The 19,535-nt window shown below is 45.5% G+C and overlaps 1 protein-coding gene across 3 annotated transcripts in view; it reads left to right on the forward strand.

Moving 5' to 3' along the window:
• FAM161B (FAM161 centrosomal protein B) overlaps positions 1-19,535 on the forward strand; it is a 351,011-nt gene that overhangs the window by 142,806 nt on the left and 188,670 nt on the right. For all 3 annotated transcript variants that reach the window (XM_033950765.1, XM_033950766.1, XM_033950767.1), the window contains exon 5: positions 13,512-13,639. In XM_033950765.1, coding sequence (XP_033806656.1) covers positions 13,512-13,639 — 128 coding nt within the window. The remainder of the gene's footprint in view (positions 1-13,511; positions 13,640-19,535) is intronic.

A 19,535-nucleotide genomic window follows, 5' to 3' on the forward strand; every position in this document is an offset into this window, starting at 1 on the left:
TATATATACAGAGTTATAACAAGTAAATATACTTATTACTTATCTGTTTGAAGTCAGAAATTTATGGGAGATGGTGGATTCCTTTTCAAATGATCTCCTCTGCAGGCTCGGGGGAGGGGAGGATCTGTGCTCTGGAGCCCCGCTGCTGGTGTCCTGCCACTGGTATCGGTGTGGCCTCAGCGGTTCCCCTTTTTAAGACTTTCTCCTCTGCAGGCTCGGGGGAGGGGAGGATCTGTGCTCTGGAGCCCGCTGCTGGTGTCCTGCCGCTGGTATCGGTGTGGCCTCAGCGGTTCCCCTTTTTAAGACTTTCTCCTCTGCAGACTCGGGGGAGGGGAGGATCTGTGCTCTGGAGCCCCGCTGCTGGTGTCCTGCCACTGGTATCGGTGTGGCCTCAGCGGTTCCCCTTTTTAAGACTTTCTCCTCTGCAGGCTCGGGGGAGGGGAGGATCTGTGCTCTGGAGCCCGCTGCTGGTGTCCTGCCGCTGGTATCGGTGTGGCCTCAGCGGTTCCCCTTTTTAAGACTTTCTCCTCTGCAGACTCGGGGGAGGGGAGGATCTGTGCTCTGGAGCCCCGCTGCTGGTGTCCTGCCACTGGTATCGGTGTGGCCTCAGCGGTTCCCCTTTTTAAGACTTTCTCCTCTGCAGGCTCGGGGGAGGGGAGGATCTGTGCTCTGGAGCCCGCTGCTGGTGTCCTGCCGCTGGTATCGGTGTGGCCTCAGCGGTTCCCCTTTTTAAGACTTTCTCCTCTGCAGACTCGGGGGAGGGGAGGATCTGTGCTCTGGAGCCCCGCTGCTGGTGTCCTACCGCTGGTATCGGTGTGGCCTCAGCGGTTCCCCTTTTTAAGACTTTCTCCTCTGCAGACTCGGGGGAGGGGAGGATCTGTGCTCTGGAGCCCCGCTGCTGGTGTCCTACCGCTGGTATCGGTGTGGCCTCAGCGGTTCCCCTTTTTAAGATTTTCTCCTCTGTAGGCTCAGGGGAGGGGAGGATCTGTGCTCTGGAGCCCCGCTGCTGGTATCGGTGTGGCCTCAGCGGTTCCCCTTTTTAAGACTTTCTCCTCTGCAGATTTTCTTTGTTTACTGTGAGCCTGATATTTAAAAAAGAAAATATACAACCTGAGCTTTTCCATTTTTGCTGCTGTTAGAAAAACATGTAATTCAACTCTGGAGTTTACCAGAGAATGTGGTAAAAGCAGTTAGACTAGCAGGGTTTATAAAAAAAGTTTGGATAATCTTCTAAAAGACTATAAGCCATTATTAAGATGGACTTGGGAAAATCTACTACTACTACTACTTTTCTATGATAAGTAGCATAAAATCTGTTTTATTCTTTAGAGATCTTGCCAGGTACTTGTGATCTGGATTTTCTCCTTTTGGAAACAAGATACCGGACTTAATGAACCTTTCTGTTATGTCCACGCTGGAATCAGTACGGAAGGTGTTCAATCCATGCCCACGCACTAGGACTTGCAGAAATCCACACATTTTCTTCATCAACTCCTCCTACATAGCTGAGAGAGACAGAACCCCCTACAGTTTTAATTTCTGCAAGGAAACTATGCAGAAGTCTTTCTGATCTGCTCTGCTTCTTTTTCTTATTTTTTTGTCTTAAGTTTTTTCTCGGTGGCTTCGGTGCCATGAGACCTCCTTTGAAGTGGTTCTCTGCCTGGAAGAGGATGCAGTTTCCATTGAGCTGGTCTGCAGCTTCACAGGGCAAGTTTCATGTGGACCTGTGGAGTCAGCATGATGTGTGGGTTCATAGACAACGGCGTGAAAGACAAAGGCGCGCCCGGATAATTGAGCGCAGCGCGGAGATGCGCGCCGCTCTAAATTACTGTTTTTAGGGCTCCGACGGGGGGGAGGCGTGGGGGGAACCCCCCCACTTTACTTATTAGACATCGTGCCGGCGTTATGGGGGGTTTGGGGGGTTGTAACCCTCCACATTTTACTGTAAACTTAACTTTTTCCCTAAAAACAGGGAAAAAGTGAAGTTTTCAGTAAAATGTGGGGGGTTACAACCCCACAATGCCCCCACAACGCGGCGCGATGTCTATTAAGTAAAGTGGGGGGGGTTCCCCCCCACACACCCCCGTCGGAGCCCTAAAAACAGTAATTTAGAGCGGCGTGCGCCTCCGCGCTGCGCTCAATTGTCTGGCCGCGCCTTTGTCCCAGCGCGCTTTTGACCTGACACCTGATGGGTGCCACCTTTCGGGTCAGGGTCCATACTCCTGGGAGCTTGCTTGCCTTCTGACCTTGTCAGAAGCTTAAGTGCAGGCTGTGTCCTGAGCAACAGCTGTCACCAACCTCTCTCTTGGGCAGAGTTTCTTGGTGGGGTTGGTGGCAAGAACTTAAACTATAGCTTCCCTTTCAAGTATAGGGGATTCACTGGTAACCTTTTAGTGTTCCTTTAGGCAACCTCAAATGATAGCCTCCTCAGAACTTCTTGTGTACCCAAACTTTATTGAGAGAAAGAAAACATTAAATAAAAATCTCAGATTGTCAAAATGTTCCTAATTTTTAAAATTCAGTCTTTCAATAAATTTGAGGGCTTCCCTAGAACTTCCCTCTTTAATAAAAGGGGGGAAGAACAGTTATCATCAACCACTTGTACCTCCCTTCTGAAGTGTTTTAAATCTTTTAAAGCTGTTCAAAATATGAAAAACCGTGATCTTCACTGTCAAAACTAGTTAAATCCTGTTCATTTTAAAGGAGGAAAAGGCCTCAGATCCCCATATGCTGCAAGTACAAGACTGAGAAGCATACTGGAGAGGGAAACCACCTCATTGGCCTAAAAAACCTCCATAACTTAAGCAAATGCTGGCACAATCGCTTTAATTCTGATTTTTCTTCAGCACAAATAGGTTATAGCAGCCATGCTTGTAAAGCTGCCTGTAACCACATAATCAACAGTCTCAATTTTAAATGAAAGTTATCTTGCTCATCACTCGTTATCCCCACATTTTATGTGCACTGCATACTGCCTCTGCTGTGCCCCAGTCCACTGCCAACGATAGCTAGCTGGCGTTTTGCCGAAGGGTGCTTCAGGATAAATGGACTCACTCTGTCCCATATTTCATCTTACAGAAGAGGTGTTTCTTCAACTGCACGCTCACTCGGCGGCAAAGAGTGAGTGTAAAGTTGAAGCGCTGCCGAGAGAGCACAGAGTTGAAGAAATACCTCTTCTGTAAGATGAAATATGGGACTTGATTTATAGTTTTTTGATGTGAGGTGCTGGTAGCCTCTTTGTAATTTTAGGAGGCTTTGCAGAGATGGCCATACACCAGGAACACGGACCTGCGGCTAGAGAGGCAAGAAAAGATAGAGGACAGCAGTCGTCATGGGGAACTCCATCATCAGACAAGTCAACAGCCACATAGCGGGAGGGAGACAGGATCGGCTGGTGGCCTGCCTACCGGGAGCCAAGGTAGAAGATATAGTGAGCTGCATCAACAGCGTGGAAGAGGAAGATACAGTGGAGGTGATTCACGTGGGGACAAACAATGTGAGCAACAGGAACTACATCAGGGAAGGACTGAAGGACCAGTTCCGGATGCTAGGAAGGAAGCTGAAGACCAGAACGCCGAGGGTAGTATTCTTGGAGATCCTGCCAGTACCCAGGGCTGACAAGAAGAGGCAGATAGAGCTGTAAGCAGTCAACGCATAGATGAGGCGCTGGTGTGAGGAAGAAGGATTCCACTTCGTGCGCAACTGGACGATGTTCTGGGGGAAGAGCAAGCTATTCAGGAAGGATGGACTCCACCTCAGCAGCGACGGAACGAGGCTGCTTGCAAGCAACATCAAGAGAGAAATTGAGAAGTTTTTAAACTAGGAAGAAGGGGGAAGAAGAGTCGATGGTTCGGGAACCGGTATACCCAGAGGATACCATGCAGGAAGATAGCGGGGAAGACTCACCAGATCATAGGCAAGACAGAGATCTAAAGGGATACAAGAGGGAAGGAAATGCAAGAAAGTAACAGGCCGCAAACTCAAGTTTATGTACACGAACGCAAGGAGCCTAAGGAATAAGATGGGGGAATTGGAAGCTATGGCACAAAAAGATAACCTCGACATCATCGGCATCAAGGAGACATCGTGGAACGAGGAAAACGTCTGGGACAACTGTGCTAGTGGGATATAAGCTATACTACAGAGACAGAGTGGGTCAAAATGTGGGGGTATTGCCCTATACGTCAAAGAGGGAATTGAGTCTATCGGAGAGAACATGCCGAAAATGAAAAATAAGGTAGCGTCTCTATGGGTCAAAATTCCGGGAACAAATGGAATGGAAATGAAGATCAGCATCTACTACCGACACCCAGAGCAGTCTGAAGAAATTGATGGAGAAATGACGGACGAGATTAAACTCAACTGCAAGGGAGGCAACACAGTTATCATAGGTGACTTCATTTATCCGGGGATAGACTGTAACCTAGGCACCTCTGGCTGCGGTAGGGAGACCAAGTTCCTGGATGCTGTAGACAATTGCATCCTGGAACAACTTGTCAAGGAAAATACGAGAGGAAATACAATTCTGGACTTAATTCTAAATGGACTACGAGGACCAACGCAAGGTGTAGAAATAGAAGGGATGGTGGGAAGCAGTGATCACAATATGAAACGCTTCAACCTGGACACAGGGGCAAAACATCGATCAAGAATGACGGCCACGGCACTGAACTTCCGAAACGGGAATTACAAAGGCATGAGACTCATGATGAGAAAGAAGATTAAGAAGAGGATAAGCACTGTAAAAGCGCTAGAGCAAGCATGGTCCCTTTTTAAGGACAGAGTCACCGAGGGCAAAATCTATATATACCGCGTATCAACAAGGGATTCAAGAGGAAAAACACCAAGGAACTGGCGTGACTCACTGTAGCGGTGAAGGAAGTGATCAGAGACAAGAAGACTTCGTTTAATGAATGGAAAAGGTCAAAATCGGGCGAAAACTGGAAAAAGCACAAACAACATCAAAACAGGTGTCATAAGGCTTTAAGAAGGGCCAAAAGAGACTACGAGGAAAAAATAGCCAAAGAGGCAAAAAACTTCAAGCCGATCTGGCGATATATTAAGGAGAAACGACCCGCAAAGGAAGAGGTGGGGCCGTTGGATGACCATGGAATAAAGGGAGTGCTAAAGGAGGACAAAGCTATCGCCGACAAACTGAACATATTGTTTGCGTCTGTATTTACCGAAGAGGACATACACAACATACCGGAAGCCGACAGGCTATACACAGGAAATGAAGATGGGAAACTGACAGGGTTGACAGTCTAGAAGAAATATGCAGGCAGAATGATAGGCTTAAAAACGTTAAATCCCCGGGAACGGATGGCATCCATCTGAGGGCATCAAGGAACTGAGAGGGGCTATAGCTGAACTGCTTCAACTAATAGCCAATCTGTTGATCAAATCGGGAAGGATTCCGGAAGACTGGAAAGTGGCGAATGTTACGCCAATCTTCAAGAAAGGTTCGAGGGGAGATCCAGGAAACTACAGACTGGTGAGTCTGATCTCGATACCGGGAAAGATGGTAGAGGCGCTGTTAAAGGACCGCATCATTGATCACCTTGATGGACACGACCTGATGAGGACTAGCCAGCACGGCTTCAGTAAAGGAGGATCCTGCTTGATGAACTTAAATATAGAAACATAGAAACATAGAATCTGACGGCAGAAAAGGGCCATAGCCCATCGAGTCTGCCCATACCAATGACCCACTCCCTGATTCTTACTCTCCTAGAGATCCCACATGAATATCCCATTTTCTCTTGAAATCTAACACGCTGCTGGCCTCAATCACCCGCTGAGGCAGCTCGTTCCAATGATCTACCACCCTTTCAGTGAAGAAGTACTTCCTAGCATCAGCCTGAAATTTCCCTCCCCTGATTTTCAGCGAGTGTCCTCTGGTTACCGAGGGCCCTGTAAGACTGAAGATATCATCTTTCACCTCTATACGCCCAGTAATATACTTAAAGGTCTCAATCATGTCCCCTCTCTCTCTTCGCTCCTCCAGTGAGTACATCCGCAGTTTCCTCAACCTTTCTTCATACGTGAGTTCCCCGAGCCCCAAAACCATCCTGGTAGCCATTCGCTGAACCGACTCAATTCTCAACACATCTTTTCGGTAGTGTGGTCTCCAGAATTGAACACAATACTCGAGATGAGGTCTCACCATGGATCTGTACAGTGGCATTATGACTTCAGGCTTTCTGCTGACAAAACCCCTACGAATACATCCCATCATTTGTCTTGCCTTGGATGAAGCCTTCTCTACTTGATTGGCAGCCTTCATATCGTCGCTAATGATCACTCCTAAATCACGTTCCACCGTGGTCCTGGACAAGGTTTCACCATTTAGTGTGTAAGTTCTGTGCGGATTTTTTTTGCCTAGGTGCATTACTTTACATTTTTTAGCATTGAAGCCCAGCTGCCAAGTTGATGACCACTGTTCAAGCTGTCTTAGGTCCTGCGTCATAAAGTCAGGCACACTGCTTTTGCCAACTATGCACTTTTTTGAGGGAGTAAACAGGCAGATAAACAAGGGTGACCCGGTCGACATTGTATATCTGGATTTTCAGAAGGCGTTCGACAATGTTCCGTATGAATGACTACTTTGAAAAATTGCGAGCCAAAAAATTGAGGGTGAAATACTCACGTGGATTAAAAACTGGCTGACGGATAGGAAACGGAAAGTGGGGGGTAAATGGACAATACTCAGACTGGAAAAGCATCACGAGTGGAGTGATGCAGGGTTCGGTGCTTAGACCTGTGCTCTTCAACATATTTATAAACGACTTGGAAATTGGTACGACGAGTGAGGTGATTAAATTTGCAGATGATACGAAGTTATTCAGAGTAGTGAAGACGCAGGAGGATTGCGAAAACCTGCAACGTGACATAAACACTCTCAAGAAATGGGCTGCGACATGGCAAATGAGGTTTAACGTGGATAAGTGTAAGGTGATGCATGTCGGTAACAAAAATCTTATACACGAATACAGGACGTCCGGTGAATTACTTGGAGAGACCCCCCAGGAAAGAGACTTGGGAGTACTGGTCGACCAGTCAGTGAAGCCATCCGTGCTATGCATGGCGGTGGCGAAAAGGACGAACAGAATTCTGGGAATGATTAAGAAGGGGATCATAAATAGATTGGGGAAGGTTATCATGCTGCTGTAGCAGGCCATGGTACGCCCTCACCTGGAATATTGTGTCCAGCAATGATCGCCGTACATGAAGAAGGACACAGTACTACTCGAAAGGGTCCAGAGAAAAGCAAATAAAATGGTTAAGGGACTGGAGGAGTTGCCGTACAGTGAGAGATTAGAGAAACTGGGCCGCTTCTTCCTTGGAAAGAGGAGACTGAGAGGAGACATGATCGAAACATTCAAGATAATGAAGGGAATAGACTTAGTAAATAAAGACAGGTTGTTCACCCTCTCCAAGGTAGAGAGAACGAGAGGGCACTCTCTAAAGTTAAAAGGGGATAGATTCCGTACAAACGTAAGGAAGTTTTTCTTCACCCAGGCCTATTCTCCACTGAAATGGGACACATCGCATTGACCCCTTTACTGAAAAAAGCTGACCTAGACCCCTCCATACCATCCAACTACCGTCCAATAGCAAATATCCCTCTCCTCACCAAACTGCTCGAGTCTATCATATCTAGCCAGCTCTCTTCCTACTTAGAAAGATTCTCCATCCTCTTACCTTACCAATATGGCTTCAGACACAACTTCTGCACTGAATCCCTATTGGCCTCTCTAATCTCTAAGGTTCAGCAACTGCATTCTCGTAACAAGTTTGCTGTCTTTCTACAATTCGACCTCTCCGCAGCTTTTGACGTTGTCCACCACGACATTCTAATTTTCCAACTCTCCGAGATAGGCATTAGCTCCATAGTTCTTGATTGGTTCTCCAAATTCTTGCGCTCCCGCTCTTACATGGTTAACATGAGCGGCACCTCATCCTCCCCCTGGACCCCGACTTGTGGTGTCCCACAAGGCTCACCCCTCTCCCCAATCCTCTTTAACATTTACATGTCCTCCCTGAAACTACTCCAACTATCCCCCCTTGAAACTCTTTACACTTACGCTGATGACATCCTCGTCCTCCTTGAGACCGACTCGAACCTCACTAACCTCTCCACGAACATATCCTCATGCATAAAGAACCTCCAATCCTGGGCATTCACAATGCATATGAAACTAAACGAGTCCAAAACAAAACTCCTTTGGCTCGGCCCAAAATTAGACCATCTACCTTCCTCCATCCCATTGTCCTCCGGCCCCCCATTACAGCTCGAGTTCTCAAGCAAAGTTCAGGATAGACTCTTCTCTATCCTTCAACGAACATCTCCAATCCCTGGTGAAGAAATGCTTCTTCAGCCTTCACATGCTAAGGAAAGTCAGACCCTATTTTCACCAAAAACACTTCGCAGTCCTAGTACAATCCATCATCCTCTCCAGATTGGATTATTGCAATTCTATCTACCTCAGCCTAACCAAGAAAAGCCTCCACAGACTTCAGCGGATTCAGAACGCCGCAGCTAAGCTTGTTTTCGCGAAAAGCAAATTTGATCACGTCTCACCACTCCTGCCTAAGCTCCATTGGCTCCCAGTAATCCCCAGGATCCACTTCAAATGTGCGTGTCTGGCCTACAAGATCCTACATGGCATCCTTCCTGCCGTTATCCCTCTATCCTGGAACTCCCCAATCCCTACTTCCTCCAGATCCTCCCAAAATTTTAAACTATCCTTCCCTTCCATAAAAGGTATTTCCCATGCAGGCAAACTTGGGTCATCCCTCCCCTTTAGAATCACTGAGATCTGGAATAACGTCACCTCCCCACTCCGAACCTCAAGCTCCCTCCAACTCTTCCGCAAACACCTAAAAACCTGGCTATTCTCAAAACTGTAACACTTCCCCCCTCTTAGGCCTCTCATCTTTCCCCTTTACACCTAACTCTTTAATCTCTCCACTGTAGTTCCTCTCTCATCCTTCTTCCTGTAAACCGTGCCGAGCTCCGCATTCGTGGAGATGGTGCGGTATATAAACCCAAGGTTTAGTTTAGTTTAGTTTAGGTTGGATGGGATGAAGGGGAAGGGAGAGAATCTGGTAATAGGAACAGGCATAAGAGGGTACAGAGATGATGGTAACAGGATCAGGGGTAGGGAGAGTGTGGTGATCAGAGACGAGAAATCTTCATTTAAGGAATGGAAAAGGTTGCCGTATGCCTTATGATGTAGACCGTTTTCGCCCTTGTTTATCTGCCTGTTTACTCCCTCGAAGAAGTGCAGCAAGATCATCAAACAAAATGCTGAAACCGTGCTGGCTGGTCCTCATCAGACCTCATCAGAAGGTTTGGACGTTAGCCCTGCAAAATCTATTACTTTCAGTTCCAGGCTGGGTTGTTGGTTGTTTTTTTTTTTGGAGGGGGGGCTGTTATAAAGTTCATAATTTAAGGCTTATTGCCATTGATGTTTGTTGTACCACCTCTGATTCTATTTTTCCCTTTTTCTGTGAAGGCATCCTGGAACTGGTAAAAGACATGGGGCAAGCCACTGCTTGCCCTAAGTTGGTAGAATGGAATGTTGCTATTCATTCAGGGGCATAATAAAAAAAAAAAAATGCCTTTTGGCCTAAGTCAATTGGCCTAAGAAATTGGCAGCAAGGAAATGTCCATTCTCAAAAAAAAAAAAGTCCAAATTGAAGGGGTTTTTTTTTTTGAGAATGGCCTACCTGCACTTTCAGCAATCTACTGGCCCAGACTGCCACTACGTCTATCCCTACACCACATTCCTCACCAAAAAATTTTGAGATTACTCTAAATTAGAAACTACTGATATTCTGCCTTATTTTAATCCATCCATCACAATTCCCAATTTCAAATCACCTGAAGAACAATTACTAACTTGGAATTCTTCTTTACAATCTCTTTTAGATAATAAAGCACCAATAATCTTTAAAACTCTCTCCCTCCGCAAACTTTCTAACCCCTGGTACACAGAAGAGCTCTCCCTCATGAAAAAACAGCTACGTTCATTAGAAAGAAAATGGCGTCTTACTAAATCCTATACAAACCTACAACATTACAGAGAAAAGGCCTCCATTTATAAAAATAAAATTAACCAGGCTAAAAACAACTACTATTCCAACAAAATTTATAAAGCAAAAAATCCTTCCATTTTATATACCATTCTAAAATCCATTACCCCAGAGACCAAAAGAAGCAACACTAATCAAAAGTACACCCTAAAAGCCCAGTCATTAGCTGATTACTTCTCCCAAAAAATCAGTACCATTCGAAATACTTTCTATTCTAACACACTAAGTAATCCCATGATCAATTGCGAAATTGAATCTATACCTACAGCTAAATGTACTAACTTCAAGATCCCTTCCCTCAAAGACATAGAATCTCTTCTTCAAAAAATCAATATAAAAGGTTCATGCTCTGAAATTATCCCCCCCGTTCTATCTAAAAAAATTCTTCCCTTGCTTTGGTCCTTTCATTCATTCACTTATCCTAAAAAGTTTACTTACCGCATCCGTCCCTCCTCTCTGGAAAACCGCTATTATCACCCCAATATTAAAAGACCACAAAATCAGTACAGATGAAGTGACAAGTTATCGTCCAATTGCCAACATACCTTTCCTTGCCAAATTAACTGAAAAATTGGTATTCGATCAAGTTTCAGATTTTGTTGAATCCACAAATGCACTGCACCCAAATCAAACTGGCTTTCGAAAATTTCACAATACAGAATACTCAATGATAGGGCTAATTACCAATATTCACTATTATTTAGATCATCATAAATCAGTAGTTCTTTTCTCATTAGACTTAACTGCGGCCTTCGACACAATAGATCACGATTTATTACTTAAACGATTAGAATCCTTAGGCATCAACGACCAAGTACTAAACTGGTTCACTTCATTTCTTTCTAACCGTTCTTCAATTGTCAGGCACAACAACGAAAATTCCAAAGCCTATTCCTCAACCTACGGGATTCCCCAAGGTTCTATTTTGTCACCCCTTTTATTCAATATTTTCCTTTCCCCACTACTGAGCATCTGCCAATCAATAGGCTTTACTTCATTTACTTACGCGGATGATATTCAGCTTCTCCATCCTTTTGACTCGGAAAACAATGAAGATATCACGGCAATTAATAAAAAACTTGAAATTATACAAAATTGGCTCAACTCCAATAAACTAGCATTAAATATACAAAAAACTAAATCTATGCTTTTCACCTGGATAAAGGACATAATCCTGAGGACCCCTTTTGTCCTTAATAACATCCCCTTAGAGTCAGTGTCTACTTTAAAAATCTTAGGAGTTATTGTTGACAAATTACAGTTTCATGACCACATTAGTCGCATGGTCAAAACATGTTTTTACAAATTACGCTTGATACGATCAATTTCTAAATTTCTCGAGCCAAAATCCATCAACATATTAATTCATTCCCTGGTTATAGCCAAAATGGATTATTGTAATTCTCTCTTACTTAATATCTCACAAAAGGAAAAAAAAAGACTTCAAATTATTCAAAATACAGCTGTTAAACTTATCCATAATGCCAAGAAATATGACCACGTCACGCCCTTAATGATTGACTCCCATTGGCTTCCAATTAGCCACTGCATCACCTTCAAGGTACTATTTTTAGTATATAAAACATTAATCTTTAATGAACCCCAATTCATAACCAGAATGCTCATCCCTCGTAATACCTCTCTACCTCTCCGGTCGACCTCTCAAAATCTCTTAACTATCCCTTCCCTGAAAATTGTAGGCACCAGAAGACACGATATGTTTTCGGTATTGGCTCCTCAACTGTGGAACTCATTACCTCAATACATTAGAGAAGAAAAGGACCTTACTTCCTTTAAAAAATCCTTTAAAAAACCTATCTTTTTAAAGACACTTTTAACATTTAAATTTTAGACATACGACATGATGCTTTAGGTCTTTCACTCTTTACCCTCCCTTTCGTCTTTCCCTTTTTTGTTTATTCCCTCTAAGAAAGAATTGTAACTTTTCCCTCCTTTCCTCCCTGACTCATGTTTGTTTTATACTTGTAAGAATGATGTTATTTTGTTGGTTTTTGTAACCAGGTATCTTTTTAGAAAGTTGTACATCGCTTAGCAAATTGAATAAGCGATTCATCAAATATCAATAAAAACTTGAAAAACTTGAAACTTCAGGTAAGTTAGGGGGATGTCCGGGGTTAGGGGGGGCCCAAGTAGTAGGGAGGGGTTCTGGGGGGCCGTTTGAGGGTTCAGGGGGCTTGTGGGAGTTTGCCGTAGGCAGGAGGACCTGGAATCTCTCCTGCCTGTATTCGAGGGGGGGTGGGTGTGCGCCGAGGGCAGGAGGGCCTGGAATCCCTCCTGCCCGTATTTGAGGGGGGATGTCGGGGTGCACCGTGGGCAGGAGGGCCTGGGCTCCCTCCTGCCCGTATTTGAGGAAGGGTGGGGGGTGCACCATTGGTAGGAGGGCCTCCGATCCCTCCTGCCCGTATTTGAGGGGTGGGTGCACTGTGGGCAGGAGGGCCTGGGATCCCTCCTGCCTTTATTCAAGGTGGGTGGGGGTATCGGGGGTTCCATCTTAGGCAGGAGAGATTGGGCATTTCTCCTGCTGGTATTCATGGCAGTTTGGGGGGGATCGCGATCGTGGCAGGGGTTGGGCTGGTTGGGCAGCTCAGCGGCATCTATTCAGAATTTATACCTGTTTTGACTTGGTCGAAGTCAAAACATATAAGTTCCAACTGGGCAACCTCGTTAAACTTTTGGTTATACTTGCTGTACGATTAAGTCTATGTCCTTTCCCCTCCTCCAAAAGCGCCTCTTTTCACTCTAGGTGTTCAGAGTCAGGGGAAAGGCCCAAGCTGGTTTTAGATATGTCTAAAACCAGCTTTGATTATCGGTACTTGGATGATCTGTCTTTTTGATCGTCCAAATACCAATTTAGGCGACTTTTTGGATGTGTGTTTTTTTTTTTGTTGTTTTTTTTATTATGAGTCCCTTAGGGTTTTGGCCAGGTACTAGAGACATGGATTGGCCACCTTGAGAACGGGCTACTGGGCTTGATGGTCTGACCCAGTAAGGCTATTCTTATATTCTTAAGTCTTATGTATGCACATATCTTGCGTGTCCTTGGAGAAAATGCATTCACTTACCTGTAGCAGATGTTCTTCAACCCACCCTTCTCCCTGAGGTGTTGTATTTTATAAAACTTACAAGGGACTGAAGGGGCACCAGGTGACAGGAAGAGGCAGGAAGAGAGAGGCATGCATGCATAGCGAGACTTCTAAAATGTTCTGGAAAAAGTACTGGAAAAAAGAACCCATTTGGGTGCCATTGGATGATGCCTCCTCATATATGTGAGGAGTCATGTCCTGCTGTGATTGAAGAACAACCACTAGAGATAAGTAACTGTGTTTTTTCAAATGTTTGCAAAATGCTTAAATTAGTCTCTCTCTCTCTCTTTTTTTTTCTTTTTGCAGAATTTTCAGCAACCCAAGAAGTGTAAATTGAAAAAAAGTCACTCTGTGGTTGGCCTCTCATCACTCTCCCCTAATACACTTCCAGTGTATATTACAGATGGTGCAAAAAAAAGAGATTCTGCTATCAAGTGAGTGCAATCACCACTACCATGCTGAATATTTCAGTGTAGAGTTCTTATTGCTAAAGCCAGGGTATTTGATGTGATTTATCTCCTCACCTCTGCCTTTATCTAATTTCTTTTTTATCCTTCTCTTGCCATTTGATTTACTCCATGCCAACTTAAGAACAGGTACTCTGTGTAATATAGCCACCGCTCGGTGGGATGCGGGCCGCCAAGCATCGTCCCTGCACAGCCGGAGAGGAACGTGGGAGCACTGCTCCGCCCCCCTCCCGAACCAGCAGGAACCCGACTCCATAAAGCAAGCCGCACCACCGGAGCACGGCCTTTTTGAACTAGCCGCCGCTTGGTGGGCCGCGGGCCGCCAAGCATCCTGCACAGCCTGAGTGGAGCGTGGGAGCACTGCTCCGCCCCCTCCCGAACCAGCAGGAGCCCGACTCCATAAAGCAAGCCGCACCAGCGGAGCGCGGCCTTTTTGAACTAGCCGCCGCTCGGTGGGCCGCCAAGCATCGTCCCTGCACAGCCGGAGTGGAGCGTGGGAGCACTGCTCCGCCCCCCTCCTGAACCAGCAGGAGCCCGACTCCATAAAGCAAGCCACACCAACGGCGTGCAGCCGTTCGGCGTGCCGTCGAAGGCGCATGTCAAAGGCGCGTGCGCCTTAGCACGCGCCTTTGTGAAGCACCTGCGCGAGGCACCCACATAGGTGGCCTCCAATACTAGCATCCAGAACCATACAACCTAGCCCAGAACACAGAGATGACCACGGATCTCCACTACAGGCACAGACACAGCTGGCTCAACCTAGAAAGGAGCTCCTTCCCACGAGACAGACCCAACAGCACCGACTCTCTAGACTCCCGGTCCCACGGTTATAGACCTGATAACCCAACCGGATAAGTATTATTGCTACTTAATACTTTGCTGTATAACCTTGCTAGACCTTTGCATACTGTAGCGCTACACAGCACTCTGCACATTAACACCACACAACAGCTGCTAACAAACCCTTATTAACCAGTATAATCAAGATAACAATACCTAAACTCGTAACCCCCTTTTACTGCTTTGTTACTGTATCGGACTTTAACCCATAAACTGCATTGTATCGTTTTGGATACTGTTCTGGATTGTATTGGATTATACTGTATGTCACTACACTGTACTATATGATATAATACTGGACTCTACTATACCGCTCTTGACCTTCGAAACTTGTACTCCCCAATTAGTCCTTACCTCTCTGCACTAATCCTGAACATCCAAGCAAAAACTCAAGAGAAAAACCACTCCAATCCCACACTGCGCCTCCCTCCACCCTTTTATCGCCCCACAATCGCCCCCCGCAAACTCCCAAACCATTCCCACTGCGGCTGGACGAGCCCTTCACAATGGCTGGCCAAAAACACCAATGCGCAGCACTACTCCTACTCTACCTGTTCACCACCAGGCTCTGCAACGCAGACAACTCCAATGCATCCCCCATCCCCATCCACTTCACGCTACACCGATTGGTAAAACCCCAAACCCCTACATACACTCTCCACACCACACAAGACCACCCTCATGCCTATTCGCCTACTACCCCCCCTCACCCCCACAAACCGACCAAGCCCCACCCAAAAAAACCAAGAACCCTAAAAAAACTTGCTTACTCCCACTACTCCCCATTCGACCACACCAACCATCAGTCCCTACTTGGCTTTTACCTAAACATCAGATCAATGAGGAATAAATCGACTCTGATCAAAGATTGGCTGATTGAAACTAACCCCGACTTTGTACTTCTCACTGAAACCTGGTAGCTATCAGACAAAGACATCATCATTAAAGATTATCTACCACCAGGATTCAAGATTCTCTCACTAGCCAGAACATGGGGAAGAGGAGGAGGACTAGCAATAATCTTCCGAGACCACCTAAACGGTACCATTCTTAACACAATTTCTTCGCCCAACTCTGAAATTCTAACCATCGCCCTAACTTCAAAATCACTGCCCTCCTCATTAACCATCACTTTATTCTATATACCTCCAAAAAAATGGACCACGACCAAAGAGGACTTTGCAGAATCCCTACTAACCAATTCTTTAAGAAGCCCCTATAACCTACTATGCGGGGACATCAACATACATCTTGAGCAAACTGACCAACCAGAAATCTCGGATTTTTGGTCACTGCTCTCCCAACTAGGCTATGACAAACACCCCATCAAAACCCACCAAAGAGGTCATCAGTTAGATCTGGTGACTCTATCCTCCAAGGAACAGGCCAACCCCACATTTTATTGGAAACAAGGCAACTAGTCAGACTCCCTTTGGTCCAACCACCGTCTATGTACCTTCACCATTGGATGCCAACACAAACCCTCTAAAAGCAGCAAAACAAGAATCATCAAAACCCACACTACCAGAGGAAAGATTGACCCAACGGAATTCTGGTCCCGTTTCAAAATTAACACCAATCCAACCGAAGAAATGGAACAACTCATGACCTCCTGGATCCAGGATAGTACTAACATACTAAACGAGATTGCCCCCATAAAAACCCGCAGAATAAGAACCCCTAACCAAGAGGGCTGGTTCGATCCTGAACTGCTGCTATGCAAGAAGGATCTCAGAAAAGCAGAAAGACTATGGCAAAAATCCGGAACCCTAGAACACAGATTGGCCTGGAGACAAAAATTAAAAAATTACAAAAACCTCACTAATGAAAAAAGAAAAAATTTCTACTCCCACAAAATCGGTAATATTAAAACCAATAGCAGTAATCTCTTCAAACTGGTTAATGACCTATACAACATAGAGACCTTCACAAACATACATGAAGAATCCACCTTAACTGCCAACACCCTTGCTGACTTCTTCAACACCAAGATTCAAAAATTAAGATCAACACTACCCACCAGGCCCAATCCCCTCGAGTTTTTCCCCATTCTCCCAGACTTTAATTTATCAAACCCAGACCCAGGAGCCAGAGTTGACCTTAGCTGGAAACAATTCGCAATAATCGACTGGCAAACCTTCAATACTTACTACAACAAATATACACACTCCTACTGCCATTTGGACACATGCCCTCCAAATATCATGAAAACTGCCCCCCCCCCCCCCCACTTTAAAGCAAAAATGATGACATGGGTTAATTACCTATTATCCACAGGAAACTTCCTGTCTGAGCAAGGTCATATTATGATCACCCCAATTATAAAAAACGCGAAAGAACCACCTAATTCCACATCTAACTACAGACCGATCGCCAACATCCCCCCTATTTACCAAAATAGCGGAAGGGTTGGTAAAGGCGGAACTCTCCGCATACCTAGAAAAATTCAACATTCTAAGCGACAATCAATCAGGCTTTCGTGCGGACCACAGCACTGAAACCATCATAGCCTCCCTTCTCGACCACCTCCACACGCTCTTTAGTCAGGGCTCAAGTGCCTTGATCATACAACTTGACCTGAGCAGTGCTTTTGACCTGGTCGACCACACTATTCTCCTTGAATGCCTGGCTCACATTGGCATCTCAGACCAGGTCCTCAACTGGTTTCAGGGGTTCCTAAGAAATAGATCCTACAAGGTATTCAAGAATAACTCTTTCTCATATAGCTGGAACAACACCTGCGGAGTCCCACAGGGCTCCCCCCTATCCCCCATCCTATTCAATATCTACCTGGCCTCCCTAGGTAACCTCCTACATAACCTCAAGCTCAAATTCTTCATTTATGCAGACGACATCACAATAAGCCATCCCACTAACCAATCTCTCACAAGAACTATTTTATTTAAGCAGATTTTATTTAAGCAGCTAAAATTACCCCCCTTCTTTTGTTCTTTCCTTATATGTTTTTCTTCTCTCCTATCCAAACATTGTAACTTTTTCCCCACTTACCCTCACAGCTCTTGTAAGTTTTAACCCATAACAAAAATTATTTTATATGTAAGTATTTTGTATGTTAAGTTTTAACCCATAGCAAAAGTTATTTTAGATGTCAACACCAATGTTTTATTTGTATATTTTACTATGTTGTACATAGTAACATAGTAATATAGTAGATGACGGCAGATAAAGACCCAAATGGTCCATCCAGTCTGCCCAACCTGATTCAATTTAAATTTTTTTTTTTTCTTCTTAGCTATTTCTGGGCAAGAATCCAAAGCTTTACCCGGTACTATGCTTGGGTTCCAACTGCTGAAATCTCTGTTAAGACTTACTCCAGCCCATCTACACCCTCCCAGCCATTGAAGCCCTCCCCTGCCCATCCTCCACCAAACGGCCATACACAGACACAGACCGTGCAAGTCTGCCCAGTAACTGGCCTAGTTCAATATTTAATATTATTTTCTGATTCTAAATCTTCTGTGTTCATCCCACGCTTCTTTGAACTCAGTCACAGTTTTACTCTCCACCACCTCTCTCGGGAGCGCATTCCAGGCATCCACCACCCTCTCCGTAAAGTAGAATTTCCTAACATTGCCCCTGAATCTACCACCCCTCAACCTCAAATTATGTCCTCTGGTTTTACCATTTTCCTTTCTCTGGAAAATATTTTGTTCTACGTTAATACCCTTTAAGTATTTGAACGTTTGAATCATATCTCCCCTGTCTCTCCTTTCCTCTAGGGTATACATATTCAGGGCTTCCAGTCTCTCCTCATACGTCTTCTGGTGCAAGCCTCCTATCATTTTCGTCGCCCTCCTCTGGACCTCCTCAAGTCTTCTTACGTCTTTCGCCAGATACGGTCTCCAAAACTGAACACAATACTCCAAGTGGGGCCTCACCAATGACCTGTACAGGGGCATCAACACCTTCTTCCTTCTACTGACTACGCCTCTCTTTATACAGCCCAGAATCCTTCTGGCAGCAGCCACTGCCTTGTCACACTGTTTTTTCGCCTTTAGATCTTCGGACACTATCACTCCAAGGTCCCTCTCCCCATTCGTGCATATCAGCTTCTCTCATAAGAACATAAGAACATAAGCAGTGCCTCCGCCGGGTCAGACCATAGGTCCATCCTGCCCGGCAGTCCGCTCCCGCGGCAGCCCAAACAGGTCACGACCTGTCTGAATCACCAGAAGGGGCTCCCTTGCCACCTTGGTTTCTCATTGAAGTCCTATCTTCCCATCGAAGTCCTAACCCTCTGGTCTTGCACATGCACGACCTGGTTGGGTTTCTATACTTATTACCTGGTTAGCTTTCTATACTTGTGTTACATCCCAGCTCCTCCCTCAGTATCCCACGATCCCTTTATCCCTCAGGAATCCGTCCAATCCCTGTTTGAATCCCTGTACCGTACTCTGCCTGATCACTTCCTCCGGTAGCGCATTCCAAGTGTCCACGACCCTTTGGGTGAAAAAAAACTTCCTTGCATTTGTTTTGAACCTATCTCCCTTCAGTTTCTCTGAATGCCCCCTCGTACTTGTTGTCCCCTTCAGTCTGAAGAATCTGTCCCTATCCACCCTCTCTATGCCCCTCATGATCTTGAAGGTCTCTATCATATCTCCCCTGAGCCTCCTTTTTTCCAGAGAGAAGAGCCCCAGCCTATCCAACCTCTCGGCGTATGGGCAGTGTTCCAGCCCTTTTACCAGTTTCGTTGCTCTCCTTTGGCCTCTCTCAAGTACCGCCATGTCCTTCTTGAGGTGCGGCGACCAATACTGAACGCAGTATTCCAGATGTGGACGCACCATCGCTCAATACAATGGCATGATGACTTCCCGCGTCCTGGTTGTTATGCCCCTCTTTATGATGCCCAGCATCCTGTTGGCTTTTTTCGAGGCTGCTGCGCACTGTGCAGATGGCTTCAGTGATGCATCCACCAGCACACCCAAGTCTCTCTCAAGTCTGCTGTCTCCCAACAATGCCCCCCCCCCAATTTGTAGTTGAACAACGGGTACTTTTTTCCTAT

This window comes from Geotrypetes seraphini, chromosome 7 (assembly GCF_902459505.1).
Source record: "Geotrypetes seraphini chromosome 7, aGeoSer1.1, whole genome shotgun sequence".
NCBI classification, from domain to species: domain Eukaryota; kingdom Metazoa; phylum Chordata; class Amphibia; order Gymnophiona; family Dermophiidae; genus Geotrypetes; species Geotrypetes seraphini.